Source organism: Triturus cristatus, chromosome 12 (genome assembly GCF_964204655.1).
Source record: "Triturus cristatus chromosome 12, aTriCri1.1, whole genome shotgun sequence".
NCBI lineage: Eukaryota > Metazoa > Chordata > Amphibia > Caudata > Salamandridae > Triturus > Triturus cristatus.
Genome location: NC_140595.1, coordinates 167,929,071 through 167,949,057, shown reverse-complemented (window position 1 = coordinate 167,949,057; position 19,987 = coordinate 167,929,071). Strand labels below are relative to the sequence as shown.

General features: G+C 45.6%; 1 protein-coding gene across 1 annotated transcript in view; it reads left to right on the top strand.

Annotated features, from left to right (window-relative positions):
• VPS45 (vacuolar protein sorting 45 homolog) overlaps positions 1 to 19,987 on the top strand; it is a 205,384-nt gene that overhangs the window by 118,123 nt on the left and 67,274 nt on the right. Inside the window, exon 13 of the mRNA XM_085636706.1 lies at positions 16,367 to 16,488. Within this exon, the coding sequence (XP_085492832.1) occupies positions 16,367 to 16,488 (122 nt within the window). The remainder of the gene's footprint in view (positions 1 to 16,366; positions 16,489 to 19,987) is intronic.

Genomic DNA, 19,987 nt, shown 5'->3' with positions numbered 1-19,987 from the left:
TTTGCGTACGCTTTCCCCCCAGCACCATTGATACCGCTGGTGGCACGCAAACTCAGACAACACTCACTGACGCTCGTCCTGGTTGCTCCAACGTGGGCACGCCAACCATGGTACACCACCTTTCTCGAACTTTCCGTGGTGCCGCATCAAAGGCTGCGGATCAAACCCGCGCATTTGACGCAGAACCGTGGAGAGATTCAGCACCCAGATCCGCAACAGCTGAACCTGGCAATCTGGCTCCTGAAGTCCTAGAATTTGGCTACCTTAACCTGCCACCTGACTGTATGGACATCATTAAGGAGGCCAGGAGACCCACTACCAGAGCTTGCTATGCAGCCAAATGGAAAAGATTTGTCATTTATTGCAATACTAATGACATAAACCCGCTAGACGCATCCATCCAAAACATAATCTGTTACCTCTTACACCTATACCGATGCAATCTGGCATACACCTCTATACGTGTCCATTTGACCGCAATATCAGCCTATCTCCAGAACAGGCAGCACCTCTCTTTATTCAGAGTGCCGGCCATAAAAGCATTCTTGGAAGGACTCAAACGAGTAATTCCTCCAAGCCACCCACCGGCTCCGATATGGAACCTCAACTTGGTCCTCACACGCCTGATGGGTCCACCCTTCGAACCTCTGCACTCATGCGAGATTCAATTCCTCACCTGGAAAGTAGCTTTCCTAGTAGCAATCACTTCTTTGAGAAGAGTTAGTGAACTCCAGGCACTAACCGTTCAAGAGCCATTCATACAGGGTCACACAAACCGGGTCGTACTACATACCAACCCCAAATTCATGCCCAAGGTGATATCGCAGTTCCACATAAACCAAACTATTGAACTGCCTGTTTTCTTTCAAAACCCACAAACTGTCGCAGAAAGAGCACTCCATACACTAGATGTAAAGAGGGCCCTCATGTACTATATCGACAGGACTAAAGTCTTTCGAAAAACAAAACAACTTTTCGTTGCCTTTGCCCCATACCACAAAGGTAACGCTATCTCCAAAGCAGGTATAGCCAGATGGATCGTTAAATGTATTCAAATTTGCTATCAAAAGGCTAAACGCACATTAACGATTCCCCCACGAGCCCACTCAACACGTAAGTTAGGGGCTTCCATGGCTTTCCTAGGAAACATTCCTTTGCATGATATATGTAGAGCAGCCACCTGGTCCACTACACATACATTTACCAAACACTATTGTGTAGATGTGCAATCAAAACAGCAGGCAGCTGTAGGACAGGCTGTTCTCAAAACTCTTTTTCAGACCGCTGCAGCTGGCACTGGTAGCCGCCGCTAATAGAGGGCACTGTTATGTATTCTATGCACAGATATGAATTCAGCAGCCCACATGCCTCAAACTGAATACGCTACTTACCAGTATGCATCTGTTTTTGGCATGTAGGGCTGCTGACATTCATATCGCCCTCCCTCCTCCCCGGCGCCTGTAGCAGCTGCAGCTCTCAGAATTACTGTAAGCATGGTCATCACTTTCTGTATCTACTCCATCACTGCCACAATGGCGAAAAACAATCTGAGGATGGAGAGGATGCCCATGCGCACTGTAGTCCAGGGGAGGAGTCACCTATCCCAGGATACTTCGAAGACTCTTCCAGGACAACAACGTGCAAACATCCGGACCCAACACTAGGCGGCGATCTATGCACAGATATGAATGTCAGCAGCCCTACATGCCAAGAACAGATGCATACTGGTAAGTAGCATATTCACTTTCATAGATTCACATGCCTGAATCATTCCCCGTCGTCGAGACGGGAGCCTCCGGTACATAAAAAAGTAATGTCCTATAGACATACATAGAGAAAAATAGGCCTAAGGGCCTTTCCTTAGTGGCCTATCCTTGTCCTTATGTAAAAAGGACCAAACTCTCAGAGCCAGCCAATCAGCCATCACCTCCCTCTAGAACCTTCCTGACAGGAGCCTCAGTCCCTCAGATTTTCGTACGCACTAAGCTAGGTAGGCGTAATAAAGTTAGAGAGAGACGTGAGTCCTTCCAGGGGAGGTGGGAGGGTTGCATGTGAATCTATGAAAGACACCAATACTGGATAACTGCTGTTACAGGTAAGTAACGCGTTTCTTATCCAGTATTAGGGGTGTCTTTCATAGATTCACATGCCTGAATCAGAGTAGTCAGCAATACATCATGCACATTTCTGATGTAATCATGCCATATAGTCATTTTAGATAATACACATATTACCATAGAAGTTTGAAACATTGGCATACATCAATACATTATATCAGCAAGAGATGTGCATACCAGGATGGCGGGATGTTGGAAGGCTCTCCTCACTGGAATAGATGGCGAAGCACCGCCTGGCCCACTGCCGCATCCTTCATAAGTTCAGCATCCAGGCAGTAGTGTCTGGAGAAGGTGTGCGGTGACTTCCACGTCGCCGCTCTACATATGTCCAAAATCGGCACTCCAGCGAACAGCGCTGCTGATGTGGACATCGCTCTGGTGGAATGCGCTTCCACCCTAACTCTCAAAGGCCGTCCGGCCCCGTCATGGCAGAACGCTATTGCTGAGGAGATCCACCGTGAGATGCTCTGTTTCGATAGAGGCATACCCATCCTTGGCCTACTGTAGGCCACAAATAGCTGTGATGACTTCCTGAAGCTCTTTGTTTTGTCTATGTAAAACTTTAGACACCTTTTGAGGTCCAAAGAGTGGAGCGTCCTTTCTGCTGCGGTGGTAGGGTTTGCAAAGAAGGAACGTAGAACCACCGGTTCATTGAGGTGAAAGTCTGAAGGCACTTTCGGTATGAACTTGGGATTTGTCCTCAGCACCACCCTGTCCTGTTTGAACTGCATGAAGGGTTCCTGAATGGAGAGAGCCTGTAGCTCGCTGACTCTCCTGGCAGATGTTAGAGCGAGCAGCAGAGCCGTTTTCCATGAGATGTACTTGATGGAAGCTCGATGAATGGGCTCAAAAGGGTGCTTAATGAGTTGGTTAAGGACCAAATTGAGGTGCCACGTCGGTGGGACCCGTCTAGGTCTTGGGAAAGACCTATATAGCCCCTTTAGGAACTGCTTGATAAGCCTACTGGACCAGAGAGACGGTCCTTTGTAAGTCCTGGTGAAACGTGAAATGGCCGCCAGATGCACCTTTATGGATGCGTGAGCCAATCCTGACTGTGCCAAGTGTAGTAAATATGGCAATATCTGTTCGGGTGTGATATGGAGTGGTCTCAGGCCTTTCTCTAAACACCATGCGCAGAATCGTTTCCATTTTAGAGAGTAGGTTTTGTTGGTACTGTCCGCTCTCGCTTTTGCCAGCACGTCCCTGCATTCCTGCGGGATGTTTAGATGACAGAACTCTCTGTGCTCAGGAGCCAGGCCGATAACCCGAGCGATTGCAGGTTCGGGTATTGCACTTGCCCGTTGGACATTGTCAGCAGGTTCGGGTGCTGCCTCAGACGAATCGGTGTCCTGATGGAGAGGCAATGAAGATCCGAGAACCAGTGCTGCCTCGGCCAGAACGGGGCAATTAGGATCAGGGTACAGGGCTCCGCCTTCATCTTCCTGAGGACCCTGGAAATCATCGGAAACGGCGGAAAAGCGTACGCAAATACGCTGAACCAACCTATGGAAAAGGCATTTCCGAGTGACCTTGGTTGGGGACGCCAGCTTGCGTAGTTTGGGCATTTGGCGTTCTCCTTGGTGGCAAACAGGTCGATTCCTGGGACTCCCCATTCTGAGAATATGTGAGCCAGCGTATTCTCGTCGAGCTCCCATTCGTGTGAGAGGGATTTCTGTCTGCTTAGGGCGTCCGCAATGGTGTTGTCCTTGCCCGGGACATAGTCCGCCCTGAGTGTGATCCCATGGAGTACAAGCCAGTTCCAGATTTTTTGCGATTCGCATGATAGAGTGAGCGAACGCGTTCCTCCCTGTTTGTTGAGATAGTGCATCGTCGTGGTGTTGTCCGTTCTGACGAGCACCTGGGAGTTCTGGATGCGTGGTAAAAAGGCTTGTAGCGCCAGATACACAGCCCTCAATTCCAGAAGATTGATATGGAGATGCTTCTCCTGATCTGTCCATTTGCCGCTTACTTGGAGGTCCAATAGGACGGCTCCCCAGCCTTCCAGGGATGCATCGGTGGTGATCACCAGCGGTGCTGCTGGAAGCAGGAATGGCAGTCCTATAGACAAATTCCTGTGATTTCTCCACCATTCCAGGCTCTTGGATATTTGCGGTGTTATCCTCACAATGTCTTCGAACGAACCTGTACTCTGAGTCCATTGGTTCGTGAGGGCTTCTTGCAATGGACGCATCCGGAGTCTGCAGTGAGGGATGAGGAGTATACAAGAAGACATCATTCCTAGGAGTGATTTGTAGGTTCGAACTCTTAGGGACTTCCTTGATGCCACAGCCGTGGCCAGAGATATTATCTTGTTTTTCCTTTCCTCTGAAGGAAATGCCCTTGCGCATTCCGTGTTCAAGGTCGCCCCAAGGAAAGTGATGCTTCTTGTTGGGGACATGTAGGATTTCTCGTGATTGAGAGTCAATCCTAGATGTTGAAAAAGATTGGTGCAGGCGTTGGAGGATTCGGTCGCGCCTGCAGCTGAAGGTGCCTTTACCAGCCAGTCGTCGAGGTAGGGGAAGACTTGGTGACCCATTTGACGCAGGAAAGCTGCCACAGGTGAAAGGCACTTGGTGAAAATCCGCGCAGCGGATTTGAGGCCAAACGGTTGGACCTTGAATTGGTAGTGCTGTCCTGCCACCTCGAATCGTAGAAACTTTCTGTGCCCCCTGAGTATCGGGATGTGATAGTAGGCATCCTGAAGATCCAAAGATGTCATGAAATCTCCTTTTTCTAGAATGCCTAGTATTTCTTGGATCGTCACCATCCTGAACGACTGACTCTTCAGGAAAGAGTTGAGTTCTAGAATGGGCCTCCACTTTTTCTCCTTCTTGCGTATAAGAAAGAAGCGGTAATAGAATCCTTTCTCCCTTTGAGACGATGGAACTCACTCGATCGCTCCTTTCTTCAACATCACAGATATTTCTCGGAGTAGCAGTCTCAGATGTTTGTGTGGAAACCTGCGGGGAGGGGTTGCAGGTGGGATGGTGGTGAATTCCAGGGAATGGCCGAATTTGATTAATTGAAGTACCCAGCGATCTGTGGTGATGAGATGCCAATTTTCTAGGAAATGGCTCAATTTTCCTCCAATCTTTGATGAGGGAAATAGTCGCTGGACTGGCTGGAGTAACTGGTCACTGGCGTCCGCCGGTGCCCCTCTTCTGGTTTTTACCCCTGAAGTTTGATCTCCCATAAGAAGTCTGACGACCTTGTTGTTGCTTCTGTTGGTACTGGGATTTATTCTGGTAGGAATACGAGGACCTATTCTGATAGGATCCCCTATAGGAGGACTGGCCTCTGGATTTGTTGCCTCGAAAGGACTGATTCCTTGCCTGCAAAGTACCAAGCGCTCTAGCAGTATCAGTGTCTTTCTTGATTGCTTGGAGCACCTCGTCAATCTTATCTCCGAAAAGGTGTTGGCCGTCGAAGGGCATGTCCAGCACTTTCGTCTGCACTTCCTGCCTGAATGATGTTGCCTTAAGCCATCCCTGACGGCGCAGGACTGCAGCCCCAGCCAGTTGTCGAAAGCCTTTCATGGCCACATCTATGGCACAATCAATGATCTCGGCTGCTGAGGTTTGGCCCTCAGTAAGTAGAGCCTTGACCTCCTCCTGAACTGCGCTTGGCAGCTCCGCTATATATGGGGCTATATCTTCCCAAAGCTGGCGGTTATAACGCCCTAACAGGGCTATGGAGTTGGCAACCTTGATGGTCATTGCTGATGTTGTAGAAAACCTTTTACCGATCGTGTCCAACTTCCTGCCTTCTTTGTCTGGTGGGGCTGACAGAGGAGAGGAAGGGTTGCGAGAATTCTTCTGGGCCGCCTGGGTTACGACCGAATCCGGTTTCGGGTGCCCATTAAGGCAAGCTAGGGCCGTGGTTGGAGCCTTGTACTTTTTATCCAGGCGTGGAACAACCGCAGGTACCGAGGCCGGCGTCAGCATCAGTTTCTTTCCCTGGTCCCAGAGAAAGTCAATAATTGGGATAGACTTCGTTGTCTTCTTTGTTTTCTCCTTGAAGTCATGCAAGAAGCACTCAGTCTCAGTCGATTCCATCACCATATGGAACCGCGTCGCTGCTCTTTCCACTATCCTATGGAAACCGCCAATATCCACTGGCGGTGAATCTGCTTGGCGCGGTTGCGGTGAAGCTGGGGAGGATGCCACATACTCTTCCTCCTCATCGTGATCCGTCTGGTCTTCCTGGACTTCCCCCTCTTCCATTTCTTCGGCCTCCTCATCTGATGATTCTATCACCTGAGGTGGCACTTTCTCCTGGCGGACATGAGAAGTTGGCCGTGTCTGTTTTGGGGCTGCCGCTGGTGGATTTGTAGTAGGCGTCGGGCCCCCTGTCTCAAGTGCCGGTGATTCCGGGAAACGTTGTTTGTAGTCACGGATAAGGTATTTGAGGTCATTGACAATTGACAGGGGAAGGCATACCATCGGGGTGACCTCCGTGCGAACCTGATCCCGGAAAGGGTGTTCCTGGCAGCTCATCTCCTCCTGTTCCTCGTCCGTGCTCTGACATTTGACGTGCAGCTCTGAAGGGGAAGTAGCCTGATCCAGCAGTTCTTCTTCCGACTCCTCACTCTGAAGAATCTCCATAGGCAAATGAGTTTGCACTTTACTTGGAGACGTTGTTTCTGGTGTAATCTGCTTCCTGGTCAGTTTGCCAGACCCAGAACCCTGTGCAGGATCCCCTGCCGTCGTCCGTGGTGTTGTCGACGGTGGTAGGGTCATAGACGACGTTTCTATGAGCTTGGATTTCTTCCATGGCTCAGCAATACCTATGGTCGACGACGATTCCTCCGCCGACGATACCCTCGTCGACGGCATGGCCTTCGCCGACGGTGTCCCCGTCGACGATGTTTTCTTCGTCGACGATGCCCTCGTCGACGATTCATTTGTCGTCCACGCCTTCGTCGTCGACGCCCTCGTCGTCGACGTCTTCGTCGTCGACGTCTGCGTCGTCGACCCTCCCGTCGACGGGGGGCTCCTCATGGACGATGTCGTCGTCGACGGGACAATCTTCGTCGTCGACGAGGTCTTGGACGTCGACGACGGCTTTAGCAGAATTACTGATGAAATAGGTGTACCTGCTGACGACGATGAAGGAGTGGTCGTCGTCGACGAGAAGACTGACGACGCTGTTGTCGTTGACACAGTTGTCGTCGCTGTGGAGACATAACCTGGCGCCCCAACTCTTTTTTGCGCTGAGGAGGTTGTCGCAAATTTGCTGGCCGACTGAGTAGGCTTCTTAAAAGTCTGAGAATCCTTGTCAGACACTGAAGATTTTGAAGATCTTGCCTCTGAAGACTTCTTGTGTGCCTTCGTAGGAGGAGTGTCTGAGGGGCCAGGAGACGCCACTCTTGGCCTCTTCAGGGAGACTTCAGAGGTCCTTGAAAAGCTTCCCTCTGAGGATACCACACTCTCCCTGTCCTTAAGCCTGTCCAGCCAGATGATCAGACGACCTTCTCTGTCCCTCAAGGTCTTGTGAGGGAAAGACCTACATATCTTACAGTCCTTAGGGACGTGGTCAGGATAAAGGCAATATAGGCAGAGGTCATGCTTGTCGTCCACATGTAGCCTTTTCTTCCCACATGAAGAGCAGGCCCTGAAAAGGGCTTTCTTCTGGGATTCAGACATGCCCGAATTTAGAAGAAATAAATCACTCACTGCAGTGATAAGTGGCTTGAAGCAATCTCTGTCCAAGTCCTTGAAGAAATAAGTCACTTTTAAAAGTGAACAAGTTGGTTTTAAAGTATTCCTGAGGAGAACTCAGGCTGGAGACTCCCTAGCACAACGTGCGGTAGAAAATCTGAGGGACTGAGGCTCCTGTCAGGAAGGTTCTAGAGGGAGGTGATGGCTGATTGGCTGGCTCTGAGAGTTTGGTCCTTTTTACATAAGGACAAGGATAGGCCACTAAGGAAAGGCCCTTAGGCCTATTTTTCTCTATGTATGTCTATAGGACATTACTTTTTTATGTACCGGAGGCTCCCGTCTCGACGACGGGGAATGATTCAGGCATGTGAATCTATGAAAGACACCCCTAATACTGGATAACATCTGTTTGTCATGTCACCAGAAGGGGCGAGTTGGCCATAAATATAACTCACCCTGATAAATTCTGACTCGCTATAGCGAGTGGGCGAGTAGATTTGTAGAGCCAGTGTCACTAGAATGCAGTGCATTGTGGTGGATTACTGTCCCAAGGATGTGCTGCATTATGGCAAGCAAAGGGTCCTAGAATCCTAGGCTTTGTTGTTCGTCAGTGGCCAAAGGATGCTGTCTAATAGGGTTGTGTCCCCAGAATGCAGTGCACTATATCATCTAGTGCCTCTAGGGTGCAGTGTAGCGTGGTGGGTTAAGGTCTCTATAATATAGTGAAATATGGTAAAGCTCTGTAATGCAGTGCAGCGAACTGTGCTGGACTTGTGCCTTAGACTCCTGTTACAGTGTGCTGAGGGTAGACATTCTATGAATTGGTGTCCATAAAACGCAGATTGGCATGATAAGGTAACGTCCTGAAGTTTCAGTCCAGTGTCATAGAGGGTACCCCACAGAACACAGCATAGACCAGTAACGTAATAGCGTAGGATGAAATATGGTTGTGAAGTGTGTATAAGATGAAACTCAGTTGGGTGTTGTGGGTTAGTTCCCGCAGGTCACAGTGTTGGGTGAGGAGTTGAGTTCCTTGTGCTCCATAGTGGAGTATGGTATGTTAGTTGCCATAGGATATAGTGCTGTATGGTAGTATCCCAAGAGTTCAGGGCAATTTAGTTCAATAGTATACCTATAGGTTGGTGTTTTGTGGTGGTTTTGTATCACCTACAAAACAGTGTCATTTGCTTGTTAGTGTTCCTATCATGGAGAACTGCAGTGAGCACGATGGGCAGTATCGTTGGGATACAGCTTACTGTGTTAGATTCTTTCTGGTCTATCTCAGTTGTTTAGTGTCCACAGACTGCAGTGTCTTTTTGGTGGCTAGTGTCAGATCTTTACCATGGGATGCTTGTTCCGCTAGCATGTGGTGTATTGTGATGGGCTAATTTCCTTATTAAACTGTATATATTAGTGCCCACATCATGCAGGATGGTGGTGGGTTAATCTCCCTAGCAGTAGTTCCGTGCGGTGGGTTGGTGCTGTTGGGGGCACTGTGCTTAGTTTTGGTCCATATGTTACAGTGCAATGTGGTTGGTTAGAGACCCCAGGATGCAAAATAGGGGGGCTAGAACCCCTTAGCTGCAGTGCAGTGGATTAGTGTACATACTGTACTGCCTTGTGATTGGCTTCCCACTTTAGGATATAGAGCTTTATTGTTATTAGGTATCCATGTGGTTTGTCGCAGACATGCAGATTTGTTTCTAAGCATTTGATCTCTTCAATGTCTCTAGAGTGGAGTCCCGTGTGGTTGGGTGGTGTCCTTGTAGGGAGGTGCAATGTGTTTGCACCCTCCATGTGCTGCGAGAAGAGTTATGGAATGTAATGTATTGTGGTAAGTTCATCCCATTGCAATCTTCATTTGAGTGTTGGTTTAATGACCACTGGTTACAGCTCAATGTAGTGGGTAAGAGCCTTAGTATAAAGTGAAGTGTGAAAGGTTAGGGTACCGAGGATGTGTTATAGTGTGTTAGTGCCCCCTTTGATGTATTTCAGTGGATCAAGTATTCAAGGGTGGAGCATGGTGGGGTTATGCCCAGATGATACAGTGTATTGTTGTTGCTGCCCCTTAGGATATGGTATACTGTGGTAGGTTGCTATCTCTACATTGCAGCATATTGTGGTGAATTATATTTATAGGGTGAAGTGCAATATGGTGGGTCAGTATTCCTGTGGTGCAGTACAGTGTGGTGTTTTAGAACCGTTGGATGAAGTACTTTGACTTAGAGTCCATTCGAAGAAGATTTAAGGGTCTCTAGGATATAGTGAAGTGTGGTGAGTTTGGTTTCCAAGGCTTCAGTGTACTGGGTCCACTTCCCTTGGGTGCAGTAGGCTATTGGATGTAGTACAATGTGCTGGGTTAGTGTCTGTTGAATGCAGACATTGTGGACTGGCCCTTAAATACCTTTTAATGTGCATGCTGTAGCACCAGTTAAATTCTGAGAAAGCACACTCTAATGTTGCAACACTCACTGTGTAACTGGTATATTATTGTATTTCATAAGTGAACCCCAATAAGAATCCCAGAACAAGTCACTTGTAGACATTTTTATGTTCATTTAGACAATGTCCCTATTGGATATTCATTAGGCTGTGATCAAGCAGATAAAGTTCCTTTTATAGCCAGTTCTAAAACACAGACGTACTGTGCACAATTGTTTTCAGGTCTCAGGATATTAGGTCACTCTCCTTTATGAAGTGCCTAAATTACTTTGAAAACGTTACTTAAAATCTGAAAGACTTGCCACCTCCATGTTGTATGAATAAATGTGCGAAAATGTAGGAACTCCATATGGCTTAATTTGGGCACGTTCATATATTTCTTGTAGAACCAGCAATACAGTTCATCCATAGTTTATAATAGCCTTTTCTACAATAATTGTGTTCCTGCCTGGTCTAAAAATTGTTAATTATAGGGAAACAATTTATTAACTAAGGCTAAGAGGTATAAATACTTCTTCTTTATGGAAATTGATGACTCGTAACGAAGCCGCAAGGATTGCAAAGATCAGCAGTACCAATTATATCGCTGTTAGTGAGTTACAGATATTGTGATATAATCTTTTCAGCTGCTCACCTCAGAGAGGATGGAGAGTGTTCATGAGCTCAGTTCTGAAGATGAGAATGGAGAAAATCCTGGTTCATTCTTACTTGCCAGTATGATAAGAGGATGCCCAGTCCTGAGCATTTTGCCAGACATATCCTGCTCTTTTTAGGAAACATAGTCTGAATGAGCCTCCGATACAGTTAGCGACAGGCACGCTGAAAGTTTATTTGCTGCCTTAATTGAGGTGATATTTTGACACACCCTTTGCTTCTGGCTGCCACGTGGGCCACATTTGCTGCTTGTAGCTAATAAAGACAGTCAGGCACCTCCTCTAGCTGCCTATTACTACTTTGACTGAGGTGGCAAAAAGTGCATCCGACAGAATTGCATGATATTATATTTCTTGTTTGATTTTACCATACCGAATGCTCTGGTGGCACTCGCATCATACCTTCAAAGATCTAGGATGAACAGTCCAGAGTTTCTTTCAGTTATATCTAAGTAATATTTGATGTATCCTGAAAAGGGCTTTAAAGTCACATGATCCAAGATGCTCTTGCTTGTTCTTAACCCAAGCTGGGAAAGCCATGTTTTACAGTGTTCAAAATCTAAATGCAGTCTTATGGAGACTGCTCATAACCAGGTCTTTTCAATTTCAGAAATAAAATTTCTGGCTAGATGTGGAATGCTCTGCAGAAAAGAAATTCTTTTGTTGTCCTTGAATACGGGTGGGATGTGGATGGTCACATTTCCGATCTTCGGCTTCGATCTTTCATTTCTTTGACTGGGGGATCCCAGTCTTGGTCCACGTGAGTCAGATTCATGTCCAAATTTTCAAATACCTGCCAGCTTTGTACATACGTCCTATTTAGACTCATTGTATGTTAATTTATCCCATATTAATATCCTCAAAATCAGACTGCGTCCAGCCTTGGTTGACCTTTACAAGAAATCCCTTTGAAGGCAAGTTATTAATCGTTGTGCCAGTAGCTACAGCCATGGGGAGAAGATAGTCAGAGCTAAACAGGACTGGGCACCTAAAGTTTGAAAAGGAAGTACATGGGAATCTTTCCTACCAGATTTTTTAGTGTACAAACCATTAGGAGAAGCGCTACGCAGCTTTCAAGGAACCATGCCTCTACCAGTTTTAAGCCAATTTCCATGGGTGCCTAAATGGAGGTAAATGTTGAGCATGGTCCACCTCCTGGTTATGATAATTGGGGTCCGCCTAACAGTGCAGTGGCCACCACCAGAAGGGCGACAGAAGTGGAAGGAGATGATGGTGGGATAGGTGATATCTCCAGCTTGCCTGGTTCAGCGAGGCAAAAAATCAGAACAGCAGACTCATCACATTCATCTTTGGAGCTTCATCTTATAGCATGGTGGACATGGATGAAGGAGATGGAGTGGCTGAGTCCACATAACTTGGTAGGTGGAACACATGCACTCAGTTTGTGACCTCAGGCAACAAATTGACCACACAGTCAATGTGATGACTATACTGCACTTTTAAGCAGCTATGTGGAAATGTCTCAGAAGAAAAGGAGCCATGGTGATAAAGCTGAGAATTATTCCAACTCTGAGAAAATGGGAACTCTTAAACACTGCCCAGTTGAACATATTTTCAAGTTGGATGATGCAGTGGATGTTCTGGGTAGCCTGAGGAGAGTTGCACAGTTGAGGATACTGGCTGAGGAGGGAGGGCAGGCATTGTCATAATCGTTATGGATGCCTCACGTAAATGATGTTATGAAGAAACTTCACACCTTGCATGGACAGCTTGTGTAATCCAAGCACACTCTGCTTCAAACAGATTTCCCAAGATGAAACCCAAAGCGTTACCTGATCAAGTCAGAACATTAATGATAGTCCTGCAGTTGATGGACCAAAAATAATAGACTTTGAAGGAAGCGGACTAACGGAAGGAAGGCTTTTCTGGGTGCAATAGTCTATTGTTTCTGAACCAAATCCATAATATCTTGTTTTTTAATCTAAACCCAGAAACACTTTCTAAAAAGAGCACCTCGCTATTTATAAACCTACATTGAAATTTTATAGAAATAAGTCACACTCCGACGTCCTCCACCGTGGCAAGAAATATGTTTTCTAGAGTAGACAGATAGGGTCTCCACAGAATAGAGTATGTGCATCAGTGGTCGGCTTTATTATGGTAGTCAAAGTCCTGCTGTGCTTTCCCTACCGTAGAGGATGGTCGAAGGGCAGGTGGGGTGCGTGCGGTATCTTGAGACGGGTGATGATCTCTAATAGGGTCAAATATAGAGGGTGACCAAAGCTGCCTTCCACAGGATATTCAGTTGATATGATATGATGATTCTTTCACACGTTCATCTCACCAAGTCCATTCTGAGCACAGTTTTTTTATTACATTAGTATGAAATATGCCGGGGAAATAATAACAGTAAATGCATGAGTAGTTGTGTTCTGCGTGGAATAACTATGGGAATTCAGACCGGACAAAATACCTTCTGTTGAATGGAAATAGACAGATTTAAACAAAAAAAATGTGAATTGCACTGTGGACCTAAACTACTCGAATACATTGCATTCAAGAAAGTTAAAAATACTTTATTGAAGGATTTAAATGGGAGTCTTAATTAAAGCTGTCTACTCTTCCATCGCGTTTTTGACAATCGTCTATTGCTTTCATTGCGTTTTGGCTAAGTCTGTTCTTTTCAAGTTTCTAAAAATACAGCCGTAAATTGCCTCAGTGATTAAGTCAGCTGATGACTATTTGCAATGCCTATTTTTATATATTGAGCACAAAAGAAAGGATATGAATGAAGGAAAGTTTCTATGTTTGAAGGAGGCAAGATGAAAATAGCCCATCCACTAGAATTACAATATATTGCTAAGTGGGGATGCTTAAGCACATGAGTGATCTTTGGTATTAATCTTTAAGCCTTCCTTTGCCTTATTTCACTTAACATTTTCAAAATGTTCCAAAGGCCTATAATTTGAACATGTCTGTCTGAGCTCACTCACAAAATGAGATGAAGCAAGAATTGTCAACCTTAAAATGAAATGCATTTGGCCCACTTTGCCAAGACCTTGCACAATGCAGTAGCCCACAGCGACTACTCCATCAGTTCTATTGAGACTTTTATTGAGTACTTTTTTAGTAACCAACACTTTGTTGACCCAGCCTACTCCTTCCTCCCTGTAACTAATTCAGATAGACTGGCTCAGAGTAAATCAAGTTTAACACAGAGGTTAATTTTCTGGTGTTCAAATCGATCCATAGCCTTAATCAGTAGCTTCTTTAATTGAAGCAGGCCATCTTCCTTTAAATTGCTTTCAGTCACAAATTCACTTTGCTAACGGTCCTGCCCCCTCCTTCACTGGAAGGTCCTAACTCTTGATACCCCCCTCTGTTCTGAACATATTCCAAAAGCCTTACAACTTCTTCTACAATTTGACACCTCCAAATCTCCTCTAGTCTCCACTCCCTGACTTTTGACATCACACACGCAGAGCCATGGAACCTACTTGTATGCTATGTTACAGTCTAGATATGGTGTGGCCGAGTGTAGTCATGTATTGTCTAGAGAATGGTAGCCACAGATATACAGATGCCACTAAATCTTGGAAGACGCCAAACATCTTACATTGTTGTCTGAAGGCCATTGAATACTGGATTGATAGCCATCGGCTTAAACTATAAGAACATGTTTTGCCCTGTCCTTGAGTGAATGAAATCTCTCCTCGTCTGGTTCCATAAACAAATTCTCTTAGTTGCAGAATCTAATTTCGCGATGTAGTCACAAGTCCGACATCTTCATCAAGCAGCACATTTCCATTTCCATTTGGCGAGGATGATTAATTCTGCTGAGGACTAGCACTCTGTGGTCATGGCCTTGTTCTATTCCACCTAGATGAGGGGATGCAGTTCTGGTTCGTGTGTCCAAGTCCTCTGTTGTTATGCTGCTTATTTGGTAGCGAGTGCCCTGTAATTTAGCCATGCCCCCCTATCTGTACATTCCATCGGGGATGCAACGTCAAAATAGATTATTTCTGGAAGTCTAAGAATTTCCTGGAGTCATTTCATCCTTGTATTCTTCCTCTGAGGCTTATGAAAAAACAGAAGGGACGTGTGGGCCCTTTGCAGCAACTGCAACACCTTTTGGACGACTCTTTACCCAGCTTAAGACTACTTGCAAAGCACCTAGTCTTAGAAAAATGTTGACAACTCATTCTTTAGATAAGATTTGGCTACATCAGGTCTCTGCTGACTGCAGCATTTTTTTTTTTTTTTTTTTTTGAAACCGTTTATTGCAATCTCAAGTATATACAAGTATGGGCCTACAACCTTCCGGCCGGCCGCTAGAGTGACAGGAGCACCTGACAAACGTACAAAAAGGCACTTGGCGTTGCAGAGAAGTAAATCAGGAGGTATCAACGACGTGGGCCACATGACTCTAAGCCCACAATACGGTTTCATTTTATACAAACACAACAACACAAAAAAACCACACCCGCAAGGCAACCCGCAATCGAAAGTAACCGCACGTGCTCCTCAAATGAGGGACCCCGACCATCCACAGGAATCTAAAGAGGGGGAAGGGAAACAAATCCAGGACTGGGGGAACTCTGTGCCCGGGGCTGGGGGAGGGGGTCAACTTGGGGGACGGAGCCGGTGAGGCAGCAGGTAGCAGTGGTGGCTCGCAGATACCCCCGCGGTAGGCGTTCCAGGGGCCCCATACTTTCACCCACGCCCCAGGCTTACCCCTCGCCACATACACCACCTTTTCTCGGAACGACTGCAGCATTTTTAATGTGTTAAGTACTTGGAGTAAAAAAAAAATATATATATATTTTTTTTATTTAATTGTTTATATTCTTGTACATATTTAGTTGTATTTGTTTTTTAGTGCAGCGCTTCAATGCCTTTACGCCATGTGGCAACGCAAGAAAAATGTAAAATAAAATATAATATTAAATACAAATCACTATTGTTTACTTAAATTTTGACATCCAACACCATCTCTCCCACTGACGGTAATTTGCTATGATCCACAGCTGAGCTTGTACGCACTGTTTTTTGTAACCTTATATATCAATTACATTTAAAATCCTAACAGTCCAATTCTTTTGAACTCAACAAATAATGCGCGGCATTGTTAAAGTGGCCGTCTATATTTACAGAACAAAGCTGAAATTATTTCGAATCTGATTTTCAACCACGGAGTCTGTACATCTAGCGGTGTGACTCATGTGCGTTGCTAAAATTAGATGCTGTGTCAATGAGAAGACTGGGGAAGGTCCCAGTTGAGCAGCCGTGTGCTTCCTTCAGGCGCCTCTCTGAGACAAAGCTCATTTGGTGTCTTAGTCACTATTGCATCGCAGTACATGGCCCACTCTGGATCCCTGGGCCCTAGAGAGCCCAATTCCTTAAAGTTCGATAAACCTCGTCAGTCATGAAGGTACATTTCTGCCTGGTTTGTTTCAGATATTTAGTAGAGCACTGGGTGTTTTATCAATTGTCTTGAATAAGCCAATGTGCTTGTGCCTTTTGCTCTTTTTAGGGAGTGGAAAATGTGTATACTCAGCACCAGCCCCTCCTGCAAGAGACTCTGGACCAGCTTATCAAAGGGAAACTGAAGGATAATCTTTATCCATACCTGGGGCCCAGCACCCTCCGAGACAGGTAAGAAATGTATCTACTCTAACTCAGTGCAAGCATGGCTGTGCCTTTTCATCACAGAGCATTCATTCTATTGCAAAGCAATGCATGGGAGGCTCCCTAGGAGACCACCTCCAGAGGGGACTTCAGAGTGGCACTTTGCATATGTGCGCAAACCTGAGCACTCTGTGTGATGTAAAGAATGGCAACCATTCTAGCATATCAGACATGTTTCGGGTCCAGCCCCTTTGAAACTAATAATGGCAGCAGGTTCTGTTCTGGAGCCCAGTGGTGTATAAAAGGGGTAAGGCGAGACAATTTTTGAGCTAGGGTCAAGAGCCTTGCAGAATAGTTAGTGACGGGCAGGTTCTTTTCTGGGCCCTAATACCCTAACTATGGGATAGCAATAGGTTCCTTAGTCCAATGTGTGAAAAAACGAACAGACTGATCCAGTCTGATATAATTGGAAAGTGGAGTGAGCCTTTACTCTTCTCACTCTCCTTTTGATTGTAATTCTGAAAAAAACTAACAGACAAGAAAGTAATAATGTGTTGTCACCTAGATCCCGGTTTTCTAATGGATATGTAAAGAATGTCAATTACCTAACAAGGCATGTCCTGGGCCGATAGCCACTACTGTGCAAGACTGGTTAGGTATGGCGTATTCTGATCTGGGGCTTCAATCCATAAGATACAGGGTGGGAGCGTGTACATCAAACTTGAGCCTAGTAGCACACAAGATGGTGATGTGAAACAGGTCCTGACCTGATTACCTGTAGCCAAGAAGACCATTTAAAAACAGGGACCTCGTGTTATGATTCCCAGTGCTAATAAAACAGGTATGTAGTAAGGGTAGATCTGCCAGGAGGAGAGCTTCGATCTAAGCAAAATGGGCTGGGTTGGTAGGGGAACCTCTGACAGACAAAGAATGGGAGACAATACATGAGGGGGTTTGAACAGTAAGCTCCAATGCACGCTTCAAACTCCTTCAATATAATATAATGCACCAGACATATCTTAGTCCTCGCACTTTACATATAATATATCCCGCTCGCACTGATGAATGTCCGAGATGTCAAGAGAGTGCAGCAGATTTCCTACATATGGTTTGGACCTCTCAAATGCTTCGCACCTATTGGAATGATGTGCTCGCATGTCTTCAAAGGGCCACGGGATGGACAATCCCCGAGGAGGTCAGGGAAGTAGTATTAGGTTTAATACCCTCCCCTAAGGGCAAGAAACTGAGCAGGTGGTTCGTTATGCTGGAACTTGTGGCAGCCAGAAGACGAATTGCTATAGCATGGCTCTGTCCGAGACCCCCACAGTGTGAAAGCTGGATGAGAGAAATGTGCGAATGGGCCACAGCAGAAAGGGTTCGTATGAAGTTTGTAAGGAGAGATGAAAAACTCAAGGATGACTTGTAGGCATGATCCCATATGATAACATGGTTACAAGAGGAACCGACCCTGGACATATCGAGTACCTCAGGTAACAGAGGAGATGGTTCCAATCCACCTAGCTTCCAAAAGAGTAACAGACGGGAAATACCATGCGGCATCACAAAGGCCATACTAACTAGCATAGTTTTATCTAATTTTAGGTTTAGCACACGACACGTAGGGGGGGAGGAGGTAGGGGGGTTACAGTTTGTTAAGGCAAAATTAATGTTGACACCCTGTAGAGGGCGCTTTGTTGACCCATATACGATTACTGTAAGAAACTAAAGATATCAGGTATGTAGTTACATTTTCTGATCTTGTCCTTTCTCTTTTGAGATTTAAAGGGTGTACTCTAAGACCAGCAAGAAATGGCAAACCCTAATCTTAGGCCCAGTAGTATGTAAAGCCAATAAAGAATTAAATGTTCCGACATATGCCCAGGATCTATTGAGTCATTATTAAAGTGAGAGATCTCCCCAGGAAGTAACCCTCTTTTTTGGTAACAATACCTTTCAGGTGACTAGAATGCCAACTACCTCTTCATATAAGGCTTATCCTGATTTAGGCAAATTCCCTGTAATGCCTGTGAGGAATAATGCCACCCTTTTATGCAGCATCATGGTTGGGTTCCTAAGGTGCTACCCATCACAATAGCTTTGTTTTATGTAGAGTTGAATAGAGAGACAATCCTTCTAACCGCTGAAGCAGGTTCTGCTGTTTAGGGATATAAATGAGAAGTTGGGGATCAAGTGCTACCAGGGGGAATTCTTCAATCATCTTTGTGGGGAAAGGTCATGTAGTAGTTGTCGCAGACCTAAGTGCTAGATTTTAAAATCACTGTTTAGCATTTCTGTGGCTTATAAAAATGAAGAGCCTCAGTTAGAGGTAGATGGTAACAGGAAACCTGCCAGAATTCAATGGATGCCCCATGCACCCATCTGTTTGTTTCCCCTCCTTAGTTGAAGATGGCTTAGCTCTCTTTCCATCTGTGGAATCTCAGCTGGCTCCACTTGCGCAGACACCTCCCCAGTGGGTCAGCTGCTGCAGGACCCTGGTCCATGGCACCGAAAGCCCCAGGTCTGACATAGACACGAGGGAAATCAAGAAGTGAGGACACCATTACTGTTTGTAGGAGCTGGGAGGCCTGTGGTGTGTGTTGATTTAGATGTAGCCTTGACATAGCAAAAAGCTGTTGCATTCATTAAGCCCACCATTGGTTCACAAGGGAAAAGATGCTTGTAGATAATTAACATAGGGAACCAACAATGACGACAGTCAGGAATGGCACGCATATGAGTGATCAAGTCTTAGGTGTAAATAATTTATTGCATGTCATTTTGAATGTCAGCACTGCATAAAGAAAGGATGCTAAGCTAAAGAAGTTCCTAATTCTGAGAGTGTAGTGTGAACTGACTAATGAATACATCACTACACTGTACTAAGTGTTATTGTTGTGGGATTTCAAGGTGCTATCGAACTTGCACCAAAGACTTCTAAACACTTTAGCTGGTTCAGTTATCCATTTTTGTTAATATACTAAAGCATAGACTCGGATTATATGAAATAAATATGTGCTTTTGTGGGTACACCCAAGTAGCCAACCCAGGAGGAAATGAGACTGGAGTATATCTGCATTTTGATGGTAGCAATTTGCAGCAGACACCCTCAGTTAGCTCCTGATTCTAGGTTCTGGAAAAGCAGCCTAACCCTTCGACTGTAAGAGGACCTATTCTGTGCGCTAGTCAGCACTAGTTATTGGATCTGGCTTGAAGGTTACAGTGTTGGATTTAGAATATAGGGCCACCTTTAGATGTAGGTTCTAGATATGGATTGGATGTTAGGCTTGGGTGAGAGACACCATTTTTGCGAAGATTGTGGTTGGGAGTTAGAGTTGTGGTTGCATTTTTTGTCATGCACATTGAACCTGAGACGTGTTGTCCCTATAGCCTTTGACAGGGAGCACAGTGCCAGCAATATTATGGTTGACCTCAAGATCTGTTTACGATGTAAAATTGTTCATATATTTCACTTTCTCACTTTGTCAGCCTTTGATATTATCCTGCCTTGTGGTATACTGAGTTTATC